Genomic DNA, 19,458 nt, shown 5'->3' with positions numbered 1-19,458 from the left:
GCAGAAGTTTAACTACTTTGGCCACTTAAGGAGAAGACAGGACTTACTGGAAAAGACTGAACTTGGGAAACATTGAAGGCAGAAGGATATGGGGATGCTAGAAAGTGAGATGGATAGATAGTGTCATGAAAGCAACAGATATGAGCTTGGACATACTTTAGGACATAGTGAGGACAGAAGGGCCAGGTATGCTGTGGTCCATGGGGTCATGAAGAGTCAGACACAACTGAATGACTGAACATGAACAGTAATCTGTTTTTGAATCTTGACTTTGTTATCAGAAGTGTTGTATTTACTGCCTTTCCCAACTTTGTTTCATTTGCAGATATGACCTTTATACAAGTCATTGATAGAAATATTAAGCAGTAGGGGACCAATCACAGATTCCTTCCTGGGGTACTCCATTGGACACTTCCTACTAAGTTGACACTGAACCATTGACTGAATCTAGGCATGAAGAATGAATAAATGGAAAAACATATATTATGAACTTATGTGCCAGGCACTGTGCTTAGTGCTAAGGATACAAAAACAAAAAGAACAACAATCTTTGCCCTTAAAGAGCTTACATTTCTAATGGGGGACTAGTGACAACACAGATAAGGGAGGTGGTCGTCAAGGAAAAGAGTTCCCAGAAATGGTAAATTGAGTGAAAGGTCAGTGAGTTGGCATGTCCACTCCGGGAATGTTGATGTTGATTATTATTCCAAGAATTAGAGGTAGAAGCATACAGGTGACAGCACAGATTGAAGATAGAGAGCAGTAGGCTGTGTGGTGGGTCTGAGTGGGGCTAGTTATGGAGAATTCATCAGGTTGAAGTGCAGGGTGCCAGGGCAGGAGCTGGAGAACTTTATGCCTTGCCTCCAGCAGAAGAGGCCTGGCATAAAGATGGGGGGAGAGCAGCAGGCAGCATGGGTGGTGGTGGTGGTAGAGTGGAGTGGTCTAATTTAGACTAGTTGTAAAGGGCTCTTAGCAGTCAGGAGCACAGGGCAGGGTCCCAGAACCAGCATGATGGATCTAGGTTGGGTTGGCTATGGAGAATTCTCATCCTTAGGTCTGGTTGAAGGTGAGGAAGCATGGTGAGCCACAGGCATCAGTGATATTGGATCAGTCTTGTTATAGAGAACCTTTACTTGTCAGCAACAAGCAGGGGTCATGAATTGGAAATCTAGGTTGCTGAATCAGATGTATACAGCATGAAGATAACCTAAGAGTATCAGATAGTATGGGGGTCTCTGACTTAGCTCAGTTATATACAGCTTCTACAAATCAGAAGAGGAGGGCCCAAGGTGGGGAACTAGAAAGTGAAGTCCTAGGTGAGGCCTACCAAGGAAGCATAACATGATGATGGCTAGAGAACAGCAGACCATTCACTGATTTTGAACCCATTTAACTATATTATTCTTTAGTTCATACCACAAAGTGCTTTACAGATATCTCATTTTATCCTCACAACAACCCTTAGAGGTAGGTGCTTTTAGTGTCCTCATTTTACAGATGAGAAAATAGAAGTAGACAGAGGTAAAGTGACTTACCCAGTGTTACCCAGCTAATAATTAACTACAATTAAATTTTTTCTTTTGAGTTCCAAATTCTTCTCCATGGTCTCCCTCACCAAAGAAGACAAGCAATATGCTACCCATTATACATGTGAATGCCACTGAAAAGTATCTGGGGCCTGATTTGAAGTCAGGTCTCTCTACATCCAGGTCCAATATTCTATTCTCTCCCATCTAGCTGCCTTTATATGTATGAGTATGAGTATATATTAAGAGTATGAGAATATGCCTATAAGAATAGTATCAGACAATAGTATCAAATGTTTTCCTATAGTCTAGGTATATTATGTCTAAGGTATATCCTGTCTACCAAATTAGTAACCGTATCATGAAAGGAAATAAAAATTGTGTGGCATAATCTGTTCATCCTGCATTATCCTAGGGACTGAAGTCAAGCTTATTGGCCTGTTGTTTGCAGACTCAATTCCCTTCCCATTTTTTAAATCACTTCAGTATTTGCTCTTTTTCAATGTTGTGACAGCTTTTCTTCCCTATTATGTCTCAAATTTTATTGATAGTGGCTCACCAATCCAAACTTCCAGTTCTTTTAATATGAAGTATGATGACTTGAATTCATCTTGATGCTGCTCTTACTATTTCCTTACTTCTTCTTGACTGCCAACTCCTTGTTAGCTTTTATTACTCTGTCATTTCCTTTTTTAATGAAAAATAAAAGAATCAATAAACTAGCTTTGCTTTCTTTTTGTTCTCCTTTTTCATTCTCTCTACTGTAATCCCCATTTTGAACTTCCATTTTCTCTTGACTTCTGCTATATGAATTTTAGTCCTTTGGATCCTACCTGTCCTTATTTTGAGCCCTTTGAAATCTGTTTCCTCAAAAATCAGGGGCTCATGTCAGACAATGATGGGCTTTCTTCTCTTTCTCTTATAAATTCTAGGAGTAAGTCATTCATCTTCAAGGTTCCCATCTTTTCCACCCCAGCACCCAGGTCCTACCTGTTAGTGAGAATCACATCTATTACAGAATTTCCTCTTATTGGTTCTTCTACTTTTTGAATGATGAAATTATCCTTGAAACAAGTCAAGACATTACTAGCATCTTTGCTTTTGGTCTACAGAATATTCTATGAAATATCTGGATGATTGAAGTTTCCTGTCACTGCTGTAACAGGCTTTTGTGGGAAGTTTAGGGCAGTTAGGTGGCACAGTGGATAGAGTACCTCCTCATCTTTTTAAGTTTAAATCCAGCCTCATACATTTACTAGTTGTGTGTCTTTGGGCAAGTCACTTAAATTTGTCCACCTCAGTTTCTTCATCTCTAAAATGAGCTGGAGAAGGAAATGACCAAGCACTCCAATATCTTTGCTAAGAAAGCTCCAAATGGTGCCACAAAGAGTTGGACATGACTGAAATGACTGAACCACAACAGTGGTAAGTTTGTGATCTGTCCAGATCCCTCCTGTTTCTCCCTCTTTTGACCTTCACTCAAGTGGTCTCCATCATGCTTAATTCTTACCTCCCCCTACTTTAGTTCTTGGATTTTTTCAGGCAAGTAAAAGTAAATATTATTTATCTATTTCTTTTGCATAAAATATCCAGTCATAATCTAGTCATAAGTTCCATTAATACCAAATCTCAGTGATCCCTATGAGGTCAAATTTCCCTCTTTGCATTAGGATCTTTAGTTCCTCTAGCTTGTCCCTTAATCCTTGGGTGAAAGGACATATATATATATATATATATATATATATATATATATATATATATGTCTAATCACTTGGTATTTGTAATGGTTCTGCTGTTGTCATATTAATCTGCGAAAAACTTTGTGTGATGCTTGCCACATTGTCCTATTTATAGTAGTAGGAACTCCCCTTTGTCTGGCTCTGTAAATCTTAAAACAAACAACTCTTTCAAGGAAAGAATGAGTGTAGACAAAGTAGTATATAGAATACATGATTCTTTTTCTTATTGCCTTAGAGGTCTGCATAGAGATAAATAAAATTCATTTTAAGACATTTTCTACTAAATAATACAGCAGAATTAACTCCTTGTGAACACTAAATGTCACGGTGACCTATTATATCCCTTCTAACCCCATCACTATGATTATCCCAGTCTGAACCATTTGCTTCCACCAAACTTATCTACTAGTCTTCTGAACACATTTTGTCTCTAAACACATATAGTGGCCACTGACTCACGTTTTCTGTCATAATTTTGCCAATTTTTCAAGGACTAAGCTCAAATGAAACTTCCACAAAGCCTTCCCTGATCACCCAGTAGCAAGTGATCTCTTTTTCTTCTGAATTCCTTTAGCACCCACATCATATCTCTACCAATCAAATGACATTCCTCATGCTACTTTTGTAATTATCTGTGGACATGTCCTGTTTCTCCTTCCAGATTATAAAGAGGAACTATGTTTTATATTTCATATGCCCTAGAACATTAAATATAGAATTTAATAAGAACATTAGTTGAGTGTCTTTTGATATGGATAAATAATGATTGAAAAAGCATTTTGTTTCATTACCTCAGCAGTTCACATGAATTTTAATTATTGTTTCCATTCATTTGACTCCCAGATCTATCTATACACTGAGTGGATGAGCGCTGATATCAATTTGGTCCCTAGAACAGGTTGTGCTCAGGAGGCTTATGAGTAATTCTGGTGATCTGAACTTGTTGTGCCATTGGAGGTATTATTCTTAATTTGATCATTCTGGCCATCATGATTGCTTTATCTCAGAAACTTTTTATGAACTCTCCAGTATCTCTCTTTCCTATTGTTTCAAGAATCCTTTAAAATATTGTTTTATATTACTATTATTATATTATGCTTTTATTTTTGCATTAATCTTCTTCTTTAGAACTGCATTTGCTAGGGTTATATGATTTTAATAGTTAGAAGTCCCCTAAAAAGGTTAGGGACTTTGCCATCAAGGGATAGGATATGGTAGGAATGACATTTCCTTCATGTTGGTTGGGCTGGTTTATTGAAAGGATTAGGGAGACCATTTTGCTTACTTGCTCCCTGAGTTATAATAGACCCATCCCAGGAGTTGCCAAGGTCAGGAGTTTAACCTTGCCTCTCTTGCTTCCTTTGCAGCAGTGCTTTCCTGGCTATTCCTGTCTGATATGAGTACAGCAATTCCATATCTGTTTTTTATCTTTTCCATGTTCTCTAGTTGTCCAGTCTCTAAGTAATTTGTCAGCAAATCATACCTACCATAGCTATAGCCTCTATCTTTCTTAATTATGGCACGCATTCTCTACTACCACATCCTAGATGTCTGCTCTTACAGTCAATCCCTGGCAAATCCCAACTGTGTATTATTTCCACCACCTACCTCCTTCATACCTACTCATAGGCTTCTAAGTGGATCTGGAAGAAGTCATGAAGCCCTGCTGACTGGGTCCACTATAAATTTTTATCTAATCTCAACTGGTTCCTCACTTTAGTAAAATAATCCTTCTATTCCTCCCTTAATTGATTTTCTCTCCTACTCACCATAGCAACTTTTCCAAACCTTTTCTTTTCTCCTCAGCCCTCTCCCCATCAGATGAGGACCTTGCTTCATACCTCACAGAAAAAATTGAGGCCATCCACCCTAAGTTCCCTCTTCTCCATTTCTCCTCATCTTATATTTCTCTCATATCATCCCTCATTATTTCATCTTCCACTGTAGTCTTTGATGAAGAGTAAGAGGTATCTCTTCTCCTTGCCAAGGCTATTCCTCTACATTCACTCTCAATTCCATCCTTTTTCTTCAATAGCAGATTGTCTCCACTGTTATTTTTTCTCCTGCATTCCCCCATATCATTGCTATCTCTATTTTCTGATTCCTTTTCAGATGCCTGCACAAATATATAAATGTACCAAATCCTTAAGAAACCTTCACTTGATCCTACCATCATTGCTAGATATCATTTTCTATCTTTCCTCCCCTTAACAGCTAAATTCCTTGAAAAATATGTCTACACTCAGAACCTCCCTCTAATTTCCCACTTTTCTAAATCTGTGGTCTAATATCTGACATCATTATTCAACTGAAACTATTCTCTCCATACTTACCAGTGACCTCTTAATTCTCAAATCTAGGGACATTCATAATTCTCAGTTTACAATTACAGTTGATAATTGAAAATTCTTAAATCTAATGATATCTTTTTTGACTTCACTAAAGTATTTGACAGTATTGACTATGACCTGCTTTTGGGTACTCTTCCTTCTATGAGATTTCATGGTGTACTCTTTTGTTCTTTTTTTTTTCCCCCAAGAACTTACTCTTTTACTATTCAGTCTCCTTTGCTGTATCTTCTTGCACCTAATAACTGTGGCTCTCCCTCAAGGTTTTATCTTGGAACTTTTTCTTTTTTTTCTCAAATGGTGATCTCATGGGTTCAATTATCTCTGTATAGATAGATGTCTCTCAGATCCATGTATCCAGCCTTACACTCTCTTCTGAGCAAAAGTACTGTATTTTTACCTTCCTATTAGACATTTCCAGCATGTTATCCTGTAGATTCTGAAATTCAACATTCATGAGACATCCCCTTTAACAAATAATATTTTTTAAATAAAAAAGGAAAAATCAGTATAACTGATGAATATGTTGGGAAAAAATCTGAAAATATGTGCAGTGTGTAACACTTGTGAAACTCCCACACCTACAAAAGATTGAGTTCCAACTTAGCAACCGTAGGTGCTTAAAAATGTTTATTTATATAGAATGATTGGGATGGGAATGACATTTTATATCCCTTGAGCCATCCTTATTTATAATTTTGCATTATTTACTGTTGAATTTTTCTGTGTGTAGTTCTTTCCATTTATATTGTTGTGGTCACTGTGTATATTGTTTTTGTAGTCTCTGCTTACTTCATACCATATAAGTTCACATAGATATTTCCATGCTTCTCTGTATTCATCTTAGTTATCATTTTTACATTTAATTTTTATTTTTTCAGTTACATGTAAATGAACATTTTTAACATTTATTTTAAAAAATTTTGAATTCCAAATTCTCTTCTTTCCTTCCCTCCTCCCTTCTAGAGAAAGCAAATAATTTGATTTAGATTATACATATGCAGTCATGTAAAATATTTCCATTTTAGCCATGTTACAAAAGAAAGCACCAAAAATAACAAGAATAATAAAGGAAAAAATACACTTCAATTTTCACTCAGACTCCATCATTCTTTCTCAGGAGGTGGATATTATTTTTCATCATAAGTCCTTTGGAATTTCCTTGGATTATGGTAAACTTGAGAATAGCTAAATCATTCACATTTGGTCATTGTACACTATTGCTATTGCTATGTACAGTGCTCTCCTGGTTCTGTTCATTTCATTTTGCATCAGTTCATGTAAATCTTCAGAATGATTGGATCAGTTCACAAATCTACCAGTGGTTCATCTGTGTCCCAATTTTCCTACATCCTGTCCAACATTTGTCATTTTCTTTTTCTGTCATATTAGTCAATCTGATAGGTGTGAGGTGGTACCTTAGAGTTGTTTTAATTTGCATTTCAGTAGTGATTAGAACATTTTTTCATGTTTTTATTGGTAGTTTTGATTTCTTCTCCTGAAAGCTGCCTGTTTATATCCTTTGACCATTTATCAGTTGTGGAATGATTTGTACTCTTATAAATGACTCAGTCCTCTATATATTTGAGAAATGAGGTCTTTATCAGAAAAACTTTCTGTAAATTCCCCTTCCTCCCCTCCTCTGCCAGCTTCCTGCTTTTCTTTTAATCTTGGCTGCATTGGTTTTGTTTGCACAAAACCTTTTTAATTTGATGTATTAAAAATGTATTTTTACTTCCTGTAATGCTCTCTTTCTCTCTTTTGGTCATATGTTCTCTTACCCATAAAACTCACAGGTAAAATGTTCCATGTTCCCCTAATTTTCTCATAATATCACCCTTTATGTCTAAATTGTGCACCCATTTTTATCTTACTTGATATGTTGTGTGAAATGTTGTTCTATACCTAGTTTCTGCCAAACTGCTTTACAGTTTTTGTGGCAGTTCTTGTCAGATTCTTGTCCCAGACTTCTTGTCCCAGAATCTTAGATCTTTGGGTTTGTCAAACACTAAATTACTGTGATCATTTACATTGTATGTTGTGTATCTAATGTATTCCATTCCTCTATTCTGTTTCTTGACCATCACCAGATTGTTTTGATGATTACCACTTTGTAATACTGTTTGAGATCTGGTATGGCTGAGCTACCTTCCTTCACATTTTTTTCATTGATTCCCTTGTTATTCTCGACCTTTTATTCTTCCAGATGAATTTCGTTATTTTTTTTCAGTTCCATAAAATATTTTTTTGGTAATTTGATTGGTAGGGCACTGAATAAGCAAATTAATTTAGGTGAATTTTCACTTTTTTTTTATCTTGACTTGGCCCACCCATGAGCAATTCATATTTCTCCTGTTTAAACCTGACTTTATGTGAAAAGTGTTTTGTATTTGTGTTCATATAGTTCCTGGGTTTGTTTTGGTAGGTCAACTCCCAAGTATTTTATATTATCTACTGTTATTTTAAATGGAATTTCTCTTAACTTTTGCCACTGTATGTTGTTTTAATATGTAGAAATGCTGCTGATTTTTTGTGGACTTATTTTATATCCTGCAACTTTGCTGAAGTTGTTAATTGTTTTAGTAAGTATTTAGTTGATTCTTTAGGATTTTTTTAAGTAGACCATTATATCATCTGCAAGGAGTGATAGTTTTGTTTCCTCATTGCCTATTTTTATTTCTTCACTTTCTTTTTCTTGTATTATATAATGCTGCAGCTAGCATTTTTAGAACAATATTGAATAACGGTGGTGATAATGGGAATACTTGCTTCAGCCCTCATTTTATTGGAAAGGCTTCTAGCTTATCTCCATTATGGATAATAATACATGCTGATAGTTTTAGATCAATACTGCTAATCATTTTAAGGAAAGTTTCATTTATTACTCTGCTTTTTACTGTTTTTATGAGAAATGAGTGTAGTATTTTGTCCAAGGCTTTTTCTGCATCTCCTCAGATAGTCGTATAATTTTTGTTGACTTTGTTATTGATATGATTGATTTTACTAATAGTTTTCCTAATATTAAGACGGTTCTGCATTCCTGGCATAAATCCTACCTGGCCATAATATATGATCTTTGTGATATATTACTGTAATCTCCTTGCGGGTATTTTGCTTAAAGTTTTGATATCAACATTCATTAGGAAAATTGGTTTATACTTTTCTTTCTGCTCTTCCTGGTTTAGGTACCAGCACCATATTTGTCTTATACAAGGATTTTGGTATAGGATTCTTTCTTTGTCTGTTTTCCCCAACAATTTCTATAGTATTGAAATTACTTCTTTAAATGTTTGGTAGAATTTACTTGTGAATCCATCTGTCTGGTCCTAGGGAATATTTTTTAGAGAGCTCATTTTTTCGCTTGTTCAACTTCTTTTTCTAGGATTGGGTTATTTAAGTATTTTATTTCCTCCTCTTTTCATCTGGACAATTTATATTTTTGTAATTACTCATCCATTTTAGGTAGCTTGTCAGATTTATTGACATGTAATTGGGCAAAATAGTTCCTAGTAATTGCCTTAATTTCATGTTTATTGGTGGTTGTATCGACAAGCACCCCAGCGTCCCCAGGATTGCTGCCAACATAGGTTCTTAGATCTGCTTTGATAAAGGAAAGCAACTCAAAATGGGTTAACAAGCTTACTTTAATCAGTCAAATAAGTATCATTTACCTAGTTCAGGGGAAAAAGGTCAGCATCCCGAACTTCAGAACATACAGACAGAATTATCAAGACAGAGAAACAGATCAAGTAGACAGTTTCCAAACTGTCCAACCATTACATCCATATCAAATCAACATCTGGGTTTTTCAAAGCCAGAGGGCTCTCAACAATGGCTTCCCAGAGTCTCATCTGATCAAATCACAGAACACTTCTCAAAGTGAGCTGCAAAACAAAGCTACACATCAGGGCTTAGCCTTCTCCTGGCTCAGAGAATGTAACAACCTTATTGACTCACTGGCCAATCAAAAAGTATCTACTGAAAAACAAGCCTCCCACCCCAGGCTCAGGGTGCACTTTAGCCTAGGGGCAGGGAAGATCTTTAAAATTTACATTTCCATTACAGTGGTGAATCAACCCTTTTCCATTTTGATGCTGGTAATTTGGTGTTCTTTCTTTTTTCAATGAAATTAGCCAATGGTTTATCTGTTTCATTTTGTCACCCCACCCCCAATTAAACCAGCTTCTGGTTCAAATAGTGTTTGTTTGGGGTTTTTTTGAACTTTGAATTTTACTAATCTCTCCTTTGATTTTCAGAATTTTCAGTTTGGTGTTCATTGGGGATTTTTAATTAGTTCTTTTTCTAGTTCTCTTAGTTTCATGCTCATCAATCTGCTCTTTATTTCAATTATGTAAACATGTAGAGATATATATTGTCACCTAAGTACTACTTTGAATGCATCCCATAGTTTGGTATCTTGTTTCATTATTGTCATTCTTTTTGATGAAATTATTTATTGTTTCTATGATTTCTTCTTTGACCCACTATTGTTTAGGATTAGATTATTTAGTTTCTAATTAAATTTTCACCCATGTTTCAGCAATGCTTTATTTGAATATAGTTTTATTGCATTATGATCTGAAAAGTATGCATTCAATATTTTTGCTTTTCTGCATTTGGTTGTGAGTTTTTCATGGCCTAATACATGGTCAGTTTTTGTGAAGGTGCCATGTACAGCTAAGAATGAAGGAAATTCCTTTCTATTCCCATTCAGTTTTCTCCAGAGGTCTATCATATATAACTTTTCTCAAATTCTATTCATCTCCTTAACCTTTTTCTTGTTTATTTTATGGTTAGATTTCTCTAGTTCTCAGAGGGGAAAGTTGAGTTCTCCCTCTAGTATAGTTTTAATAATTCCACCAAGCCTCCTCCACCTCTTGCCCCAGAGGCAGGGTCTGGACCATGCTCTCCTGTCACCTGGTTCCAACAGAGGTCCCCACTGACCTTTTACTTTCTCTGGTATTTATTGGTTAAAAAGTCAGGAAACTACCACAGCTGCTAGTGATTCACTCTCCTGAAGTCTGCTCTGGCTGGTCTGTGCCCCTTGTGGGGGCTGCCCTGGGTCAGAACCCCACGGCTCATGTGATACTGTGCTCGGCTCCTAGCTTGGTATTATAGCCCCTTCCTGTCCACCTTCCAGGCTGCCTTCAGTGGGAGATTTGTTCCTCTTTGTCACTTTGTGGGTTCTGTAGCTCTAAAATTTGTTTAGAGTCATATTTTACAGGTTTTTGAGGTGGTTGGAGCAGAGCTCAGAAAAGTTCCTATTTTACTCTGCCATCTTGGCTCCGCCCCCTTCCAGTTCTGCTTCTTAAACAGTTCTTTTCTTCAGTGAGTTTTTGTACCTCTTTTTACATTTGACGATTTCTGCTTTTCAAGGCATTTTTCTCTTCAGTGGATTTTTGTGCCTCTTTTACCCTTTGGCCTTTTTTTTTTTTTAAGGTGTTATTTTCTTCAGTATTATTTTTTGTGTTCCTTTTAGAAGCTGTTGACTCTCTTTTCATAATTTTCTTATTTGCTCTCATTTCTTTTCCCAACTTTTCTCTACCTGTCTTATTTGATATTAAAAAAATTTTAAACTCTTCTAGGAATTCTTGTTGAGTTTGTATTTGCATTTTATTTTAAGGATTTTCTTGTAGCTGCTTTGATGCCTTCTTCTTAGTAGTTTGTGTCTTGTTTTTCCCCTTTTCCATCATAACTTGCTATGGCTAGATTATTTTTTTTTCTTGTTGTTTGCTCATTTTTCTAGTCTGTTTCTTGACCTTTAACTTTATGTAAAATTTGACCTCTCTTCCTGGAGTATAGGGGGCAGTGTCCCAACCTTCAGGCCGTTATTGGTGCTATTTTCAGAGTTAGCTCTGGGAGTTTGTAGGTTTTTGGTGCTTCAGAGACAGTATGATCTGAGTAGAGGTGTGACTATTGTACCTTTGGTCTGTGCTGTGGTCTTTATACAGGATCGTATCTTCTTCCCATGTAGCCACAAACACTTTTGGCCCTGGGACTGTGACTGACGGTCCCCAGCTCTTTTGTAGCTGCAGTTGCTAGGGCTCCTCTCTGTCTTGGAATTCTCTCACAAGCATTTCTTTCTGCCCTGGAACCCTGATCAGGGCTCCTGCTACCCTGCAGCTGTAAGTGATACTGCTCTTTTTGGCCCTGTGACTGCAACCTGCAACTGGATATGGACACAGAAAGTGGTGCTATGAATATTGTGTTGTAAATGAGAGCTTTCTTCATATCAGTAGCTTCTTTGGGGTATAAACTTATATATAAACTTAGGAATGCCTGTGTCAAAGAATATGGACATTTTAGTTACTTTGCATAATTGCAAGTTGCTTTCCAAAATAATTGTGTTGATTTACTACTCCTCTGCTTGCAGTATACTGGCATGTCCATATTCTCACCCCTTTCCAACACTGACTATTGCCATCTCTTGTCATCTTTGCAAATTTTCAGACAGTGAGATAAAACCTCAGGGTTATTTTGATTTGTATTTTTCTTATTATTAGTGATTTGGAACAATCTTTCATGTAGTTGTTAATATTTTGCAAGTCTTTTGAGAATTATTTATTCATATCCTTTGACTACTTATTTACCAAGGAAAAGTTACTAATCTTAAATATATCTGTTAACTGTTATTTATCTTGGATACCAAGCTCTTTTCAGAGAAATCTGACACAAAGATTTTTGTCCCATTTGATTGCTTCCCTTCTTATTATAAGCATTAACTTTGTGTAGAAGCTTTTCAATTTCTTATAATTAAAGTTATCAGTTTTATCTTTTGTAATTGCCTTTAACCCCTGTTTGCTTAAGAACCCTTCCTATAGTTGTGAGAGGTATAAAGTCTGCTTCCGTTCTAATTTTTTTTTAGTACTCTGGTCATTAATATGAAGGTCATGTATCCATTTAGAATGCATCAAAGCATATGATGTAAGGCTTTGTTCTTAAGCCTAATTTCTGCCAAACTGCTTTTCAGTTCTCCTAGCAACTTTTATTAAATAGGGAACTTGTCTTTTATCCTAATACTAACCATCTTCTGAAGTTCCCCATTTTGAAGATACCACTATCCTTCCAGATACCCAGGTTCATAGTTACATCCTCGATTCTTTGCTCTTGCTCATCCCATATGTCTATCTGACAAATCTTGTTATTTCTTTCAATGCAGATTTTCTTATAGGCATCTCCTTTTCATTCTCATAGCTACCACCCTGTTTCAGATCCTCATCACTTCTTTCCTGGACTGATGCAATATCTTTTTAAACGATCTCCCTGCTTCAGTATTTTTTTCCACTCAAGTCTGTCTTCCAAATAGCTCCTAACATGATTTCCACACCTTGCATAGCCCTCTTTCCTCCAACTCCTCTTTACATGTTGTTTTCCCTCATTAGACCATAAGCTTCTTGAGGGAAGAGATGATTCTTGCACAGTTATAATTGTATCCCCATCACCTGGAACATGATAAACACTTAAAAACGGGCTCTCTCTCTCTCTCTCTCTCTCTCTCTCTCTCTCTCTCTCTCTCTCTTCCTCCCCCTCTCCTTCCCTCCCTCTCTCTCCTTAGTAATTATATAGCAAACACTTAATTCATGCTTTTTGATATTTTTAAAGTTAAAGATATTTTTTCCTCTTTTAAGATATCTTGTGTTTCAGACAGTTGTTTATGCTTTGTTGATGTGTTATTTAAATTATTTTAAAACCTGTTTTTTTATGTATGTTCTTTTTTCTAATAGGCAGCCAGATAAACTGGTAGTTGTTTGGACAAGAAGAAGCCGAAGGAAATCTTCTAAGGTTAGTATCTTGCTAAAACCACCAAATATATTCTGTCTGATTCAATTAAAAATTTAGTTGTTATATACTTAAGGCATGTGTGGTAACATTTAGATGAGAGCATCATACATTAACAGTCATTCATAGTAAAGCCTAACTATAAAATTTTAATTGATTTTTTGTACTAGACTTTTGATTTCTTCAGAATGGGGAAGTCCAGTGAAGAATCCCTCTTTACCTTCACTTCTCCCACCCAACCCCAACTCCCAAAGCAGATCAGTACCTGCTCTGCAACTTAATGTGTTTACTTAGGGTACTAAGATGTTAGGTGATTTTCCTGGGGTAGCAATCAGGTATTTGTGGCAGATCCAGAATTTAATCCAAGTCTTCCTGACTCTAAGGACCCCCTCTGTATCCACTGCACCAATGATGTCAATTCAAAGAAAATGGGGGCCACTGAAGTGTACATAAAGATCCCCAGGACCACATATTGCCTTAGAAAACCATATTTTAACATTATCTTGGATTGTATTTTTATTTATTATGTTAAGTATTTCCCTATTACATGTGAAACATTAGGAAATGACCTGTACTATAACACCATACTTTCATATAACATATAAATTTAAGTGAAATAAACCAAAATTTTGTTTTCTTATCTAATGTAAATTAATCAGTAAATATTAATCAGTAAGATTCTCTACTGTGTGCTAAGATATGGATTATGGATACTTGGAATACAAATAAAAAGAATGAAATAATACCTACTTACAAGCAGCTTACTTTCTAATGGAAGAAAAGCTATATATATATATATATACACATACACTAATGTGTACATCATAAATAAAACTTAATAGTCAGGAATAAATATTAAGCAGTTAAATACAAGGTACTTTTGAGAGGGCAGGCTCTGGCAATAGGGAGAATTTGAAAAGGCTTCATGCAGAAGCTTCTTTCGCTTGAGTGGCATATTAAAGTAGAGAGGGACTCTATAAAATAGAGATAATGAGAAAATGCATTCCTAGCATGTAGGAAAGCCAGTACAAAGGCATGAAAACAGGAGATGGAATATCACTTGTAAGGAATTGAGAGATAGCTAGTCTAGTCTGGATGGATTGTACCCTAGTAGATAGTATACCAAAATATAAATAAGTATCTGCATTTTATTCTTGATGCTGTAGACCAGTGGTATAGAACTCAAATAGAAAGGATCCCTGCTAGTCACATATTGACTTAGAAAACTACAAATTTAACATTATATTTGTTGTATTATATTTTTATTTATTTTGCTAAATATTTCACAATTAGATTTTTTTAAAGCAATTGGGGTTAAGTAACTTGCTCAAGGTTACACAATTAGATTTTAAGGTGGTTTGGGCTGAACTACTAAGGAGTTTGAGCCAGTGGGGTTGTGAATTTGACAACTCTGCTTTAGATCATTGACCAACATCATACTTATTTAGGTTCCTTAGCTACACTAGATTTGCACTGTCCTTTGTTGAATGTAATTTTTATTGCATTATGATCCAAAAAGAATACATTTACTATTTCTGCCTTTTTACAGTTTATTTTGAGGTTTTATACCCAATTAAATGGTCAATTTTTGCAGTTTCCATGTGCTGCTAAGAAAAAGGTATATTCCTTTTTCTTCCAATTCAGTTTTTTTCTAATGGTTTGTCATATCTAAGTTTTTTAATATTCTATTTACATCCTTAGTTTCTTATTTTTTTTGGTTGGATTTATTGAGTTCTGAGAGAGGACAGTTGAGGTCTCTCACTATTATAGTTTTGCTATCTGTTTCTTTGTATAACTCACTAACTCACCTAACTTCTTTAAGAATTTGGATGCTATGTCAGTTGGTGCATACATGTTTAGTATTGAGATTGCTTCATTGTCTGTGGTACCTTTTAGCAAGATGTAGTTTCCTTTCTTATCTCTTTTAATGAGATCTGTTTTTGCTTTTACACTGTCTGAGATCAGGATTGCTTCCCCTGTTTTTTTTTTTTATTTCAGCTGGAGCAACCTATATTCTGCTGCAGCCTTTTGTCTTTACTCAATGTACATCTCTCTGCTTCAAGTATGTTTCTTATAAACAACATATGGTAGGATTCTGGTTTTTGATCCACTCTGCTGTCTGCTTCCATTTTATGGGAGTTATCCCATACACAGTCACAGTTACGATTTCTATCTGTTAATTTCCCTCCATCTTATTCTTCCTCCCTCTCCTTTCACCCTTTCCCTCCTTACCAGTGTTTTGCTTCTGTCTATCACCTTCCCTGATCTACCCTCATTTGTGTCAGTCCCCATCCTCCCTTACTTGATCTCTTCTGCTCCTACTTCCCTGTTGGGTAAGAAAGATTTCTATATTCAACTGATTGTATGTATTATTCACTCTTTGAGTCAATGCTGATAAGAGTAAGGTTCAAGTGATTTTCATTGCCCGCCATCACATTTTCCCCTCCACTGTAATAGGTCTTTAGCACCACTTCATGTGAAATAATTTACCCCATTCTTCCTCTCCCTTCTTTCTGCACCCCATTGTACTCCTCTTCCTTATCTCTTAATTTTTTTTTCTCTAATTCCCTCTAATTCAACTTACACCTGTCCCTTTGTCTATGCATATATTTCTTCTAGCTATACCATTACTGATACAGTTTTTAAGAATTACAAGTATCACCTTCCCATGTGGGGATATAAATAGTTATATAAATATTGAATTCCTTATGTTTTCTTTTCCCTTTTGCCTTTTTAGGATTCTCTTGGGTCTTGATATTGGAGGTCAAATTTTTGATTTAGTTCTGGTCTTCTCCTTATAAAAGCTTGAAATCCCTCTATTTCACTGATTGACCGTTTTTTCACTTGATGTATTATGCTCAATTTTGCTGGTGAGCAATTCTTGGTTGTAGTGCTAGCTCCTTTGCCTTCTGGAATACTGTATTCTATAACCTATGTAACCATAATCATTCCAGGTCCCTGTGTAATCCTGATTGTGACTCCTCAGTATTTGAATTGTTTCTTTCTGGCCACTTGTATATTTTCCTTGACTTTATAGTTCTGAAATTTGGCTATAATGTTCCTTGGAGTTTTTATTTTGGGATCTCTTTCCTGAGGTGATCAGTGGATTCTTTCAGTGTCCATTTTGCCCTGTGGTTCCAGGACATCAGAGCACTTTTCCTTGGTAATTTTTTACTTTTAAAAAAATTTTCATGTTAGTCATTTTGTAAAGTATTAAAACCAATGGGAGGAACCATGAGAAAGAAGAAACAAAACAAAACAACAAAAGAAAGAGAGCAAATAGTATGCTTTGATCTGTATTCAGACTCCATAGGTCTTTCTTTGGATGTGGACTGCATTTTCTATCATGATAATTTTTTGAAAGATGTGGTCTAGGTCCTTCTTTTGCTTATGGCTTTCAGGTAGTCTTATGATTTTCTCCTGGTTCTATTTTGCAGGTCAGTTGTTCCCATTTTCTTCCATTTTTCATTCTTTGAATTTGATTCATTGTTTCGTCATTCAGAGTCACTAGCTTCTACTTGTCCAATTCTAACTTTTAAGGAGTTGTTTTCTTCAATTAGCTTTTGTACTTTCTTTTCCTTTTGGCCAGTTGAGGTCTTTAAGAAGTTGTTTTCTTAAGTGGATTTTTGTATCTCATTTTCCATTTGGCCAATTCTACTTTTTAAGCCGTTTTCCAAGCTGTTGACTCTTTTTTTTTTCATAATTCTCTTATATCACTGTCATTTCTTTTTACTTCTACCTCTCTTATGTGATATTTAAGCTCCTTTTTGAGCTCTTCCATAAATTCTTGCTGTGCTTTAGACCACTTCACATTTTCCTTTGGGTTTTTCTCAGAGGTGTTTGGACATTGTTGCCTTCTTCTGAGTTTGTGTCTTAGTCTTCCCTGTCACCATAATAACATTCTATGGTTAGAGTCTTGTGTTGTTGTTGTTTTCTGCTCATCTTTTTTGGGGGATCTTTTCCCTTTCTTTTTTTTCTTTTTTGGGGGGAAGGCAAGGCAATTGGGGTTAAGTGACTTGCCTAAGGTCATACAGCTAGTAAGTTTGTTGAGTGTCTGAGGCCAGATTTAAACTCAGCTCCTCCTGACTTCAGGGCCAATGCTCTATTCACTGCACCACCTTGTTGTCCCTTCCCTTTCTTTGAAATTTGATACCTGCTACTAGAGTGGAACGAACTCTGTCTTAGGCTTCTTGTGCAAGTGGCTGCAGTCTCTGGCTGTGGGGACCCTGGTGTCTGGTGCTGTGTTGAGGGGCGAGCTGGTTTGGTGGCTGGCACTTCTGGAGGCCTTATGGGTCTGGCAGGTTGCCTGGTGCTGAGCTGAGGTCCTAATGGTGTTGTCTGGTGTGTGTTGAGGCTAGTGGAGTTTTCTATGTTTACCTGGGGCTAACCTGAAGCCCATGGAGGTTTGGCCACTGGAAGGTATCTATTTTTCCTGGTCTGTGCTGATACATGTGGAAGTCCAACTGCTGCAAGATGCTGGCATGCCCAAGGTAACGCTGAAGCCTGTGGAGGTCCAGCTACTGGAGGATGTATGTTTGCCAGTGCTTATGCTGAAACACAGGGTGGTTCTTGAAATTGTATTCTGCTGGTTCCCCTGGCAATGCTGAGGCACATTGAGGGGTCCTGGTGTTGGTGTTTGCCTGCTCCACCACACTGGGGCTCAGGTTCTTCTATTGGTTTACTCAGGCGGTGCTTGCTGCTGGCTTGCTAGTATGTGCTCTCCTTTGACCTGAGTGAGAGATACCTTTCCTGCTGATCCTCCAAGTCTACCTGAGTAAAGATTGCTGCACCCCAACTTTTTTCTGGCTCCACTGTTACAGGATTTATTCTAGGGCACTATTTTGTTGTTATTTGGAGGTGAATATGGGAGAACTACAGCAATTTGCTGCTTATTCCACTATCTTGGCTCAAAATATATAATTCTTTTAATTTATTTAATTTTTTTTAATTCAAAATTTCTTCTTCTCCCCCATATTGGAAGAAACAAAAAGGAAATTTATCCCTTTAGACATTTATTATGGCACTATAGTATTCCACTAGATTAATATGCCATAATTTGTTTCATAAAGCATAGTTGGCAACAGATATTTCCTTAGTTTTCAGTTCTTTGCTATTATAAAAAATCTGCCATAATTTGTGTGTGCATATGTATATGTGTGTTTGCATGTGTATACATATACATACACATATATTTATCACCTTTTCTTTGATCTTTCTGGGGTATGAGCTTAATAGTGATATTTCTGGGTCAAGGTATATATACATTTTGTATACAATTAGTCACATTTGGGGCATCATTCCATATTGTTTTTCAGAGTGTCTGGATCCATGAAGTTCTACCAACAGTTTATCAAGGTGCCTATTTTCCTACAGCCTATCTTACCTTTGTCATCTTCCTTTTTTGATCATCTTTGTCCATGAGAGGAAGAACCTCAAAACTGCTTTAATTTCACATTTCTCTTATAAGTGATTTGGCACATTTTTCATGTTGCTGTTGATATTTTGAACTTCTTTTTTTGAAAACTGCTTATTCATCATTTTTAGACTATGATTTATTTAGCTATAATAGCCAACTTTTTTTTTTTGGTTGGAGAAATGACATGATTTTCAGGGAATCATATGATCTCACATTCTCTCTCCTTGATTGACTTTCCAGGTCAGTTGTTTTTGTTATTATACTCTTTATATTTTTTTCTGTTTTTTTCCCCTTCTATAAATTTTTGAAAATAATTGTCTTATTGAGTTGTTTTCTATTGTACTTTTCTAATTTTTAGGGGGTTCAGTTTTTTGGTAGGATTTACTGCCATCTGTTCTAAGGTGGTCTTATTCTTCTTTCCATTCCCCCCCCCTCCCCCTCTAGTCCTTGTTATATCTGGTTTAATATCTTCCAGGTGTTTTTGTAGTCCTTGTGGTCAGGGCATTTTTTTGTTGTGGTTCTACTTGGATGTCTTGTGGAGTTATTACTTCTTGAATTAGCCCTTAGGCTTCTGTAAGTCCAAAGTATTTCTTCATTGGATTTGGCATTTTCTTGTTTCCTTCCATCTCTGCCTCCTCTCCTCCCTGCCC

At 36.2% G+C, this 19,458-nt stretch overlaps 1 protein-coding gene across 7 annotated transcripts in view; it reads left to right on the top strand.

The window, feature by feature from the left end:
* Positions 1–19,458, top strand: part of EHBP1 (EH domain binding protein 1) — a 422,755-nt gene that overhangs the window by 48,604 nt on the left and 354,693 nt on the right. For all 7 annotated transcript variants that reach the window (XM_069069010.1, XM_069069006.1, XM_069069005.1 and 4 more), the window contains exon 3: positions 13,338–13,395. In XM_069069010.1, the coding sequence (XP_068925111.1) occupies positions 13,338–13,395 (58 nt within the window). The remainder of the gene's footprint in view (positions 1–13,337; positions 13,396–19,458) is intronic.

Source organism: Petaurus breviceps, unplaced genomic scaffold, assembly GCF_028583685.1.
Source record: "Petaurus breviceps papuanus isolate PSGF00001 unplaced genomic scaffold, PetGlider_PUasm1.0 90775, whole genome shotgun sequence".
In the NCBI taxonomy this organism is placed as follows: Eukaryota; Metazoa; Chordata; class Mammalia; order Diprotodontia; family Petauridae; genus Petaurus; species Petaurus breviceps.
This window is presented reverse-complemented; position numbering and strand designations above follow the sequence as displayed.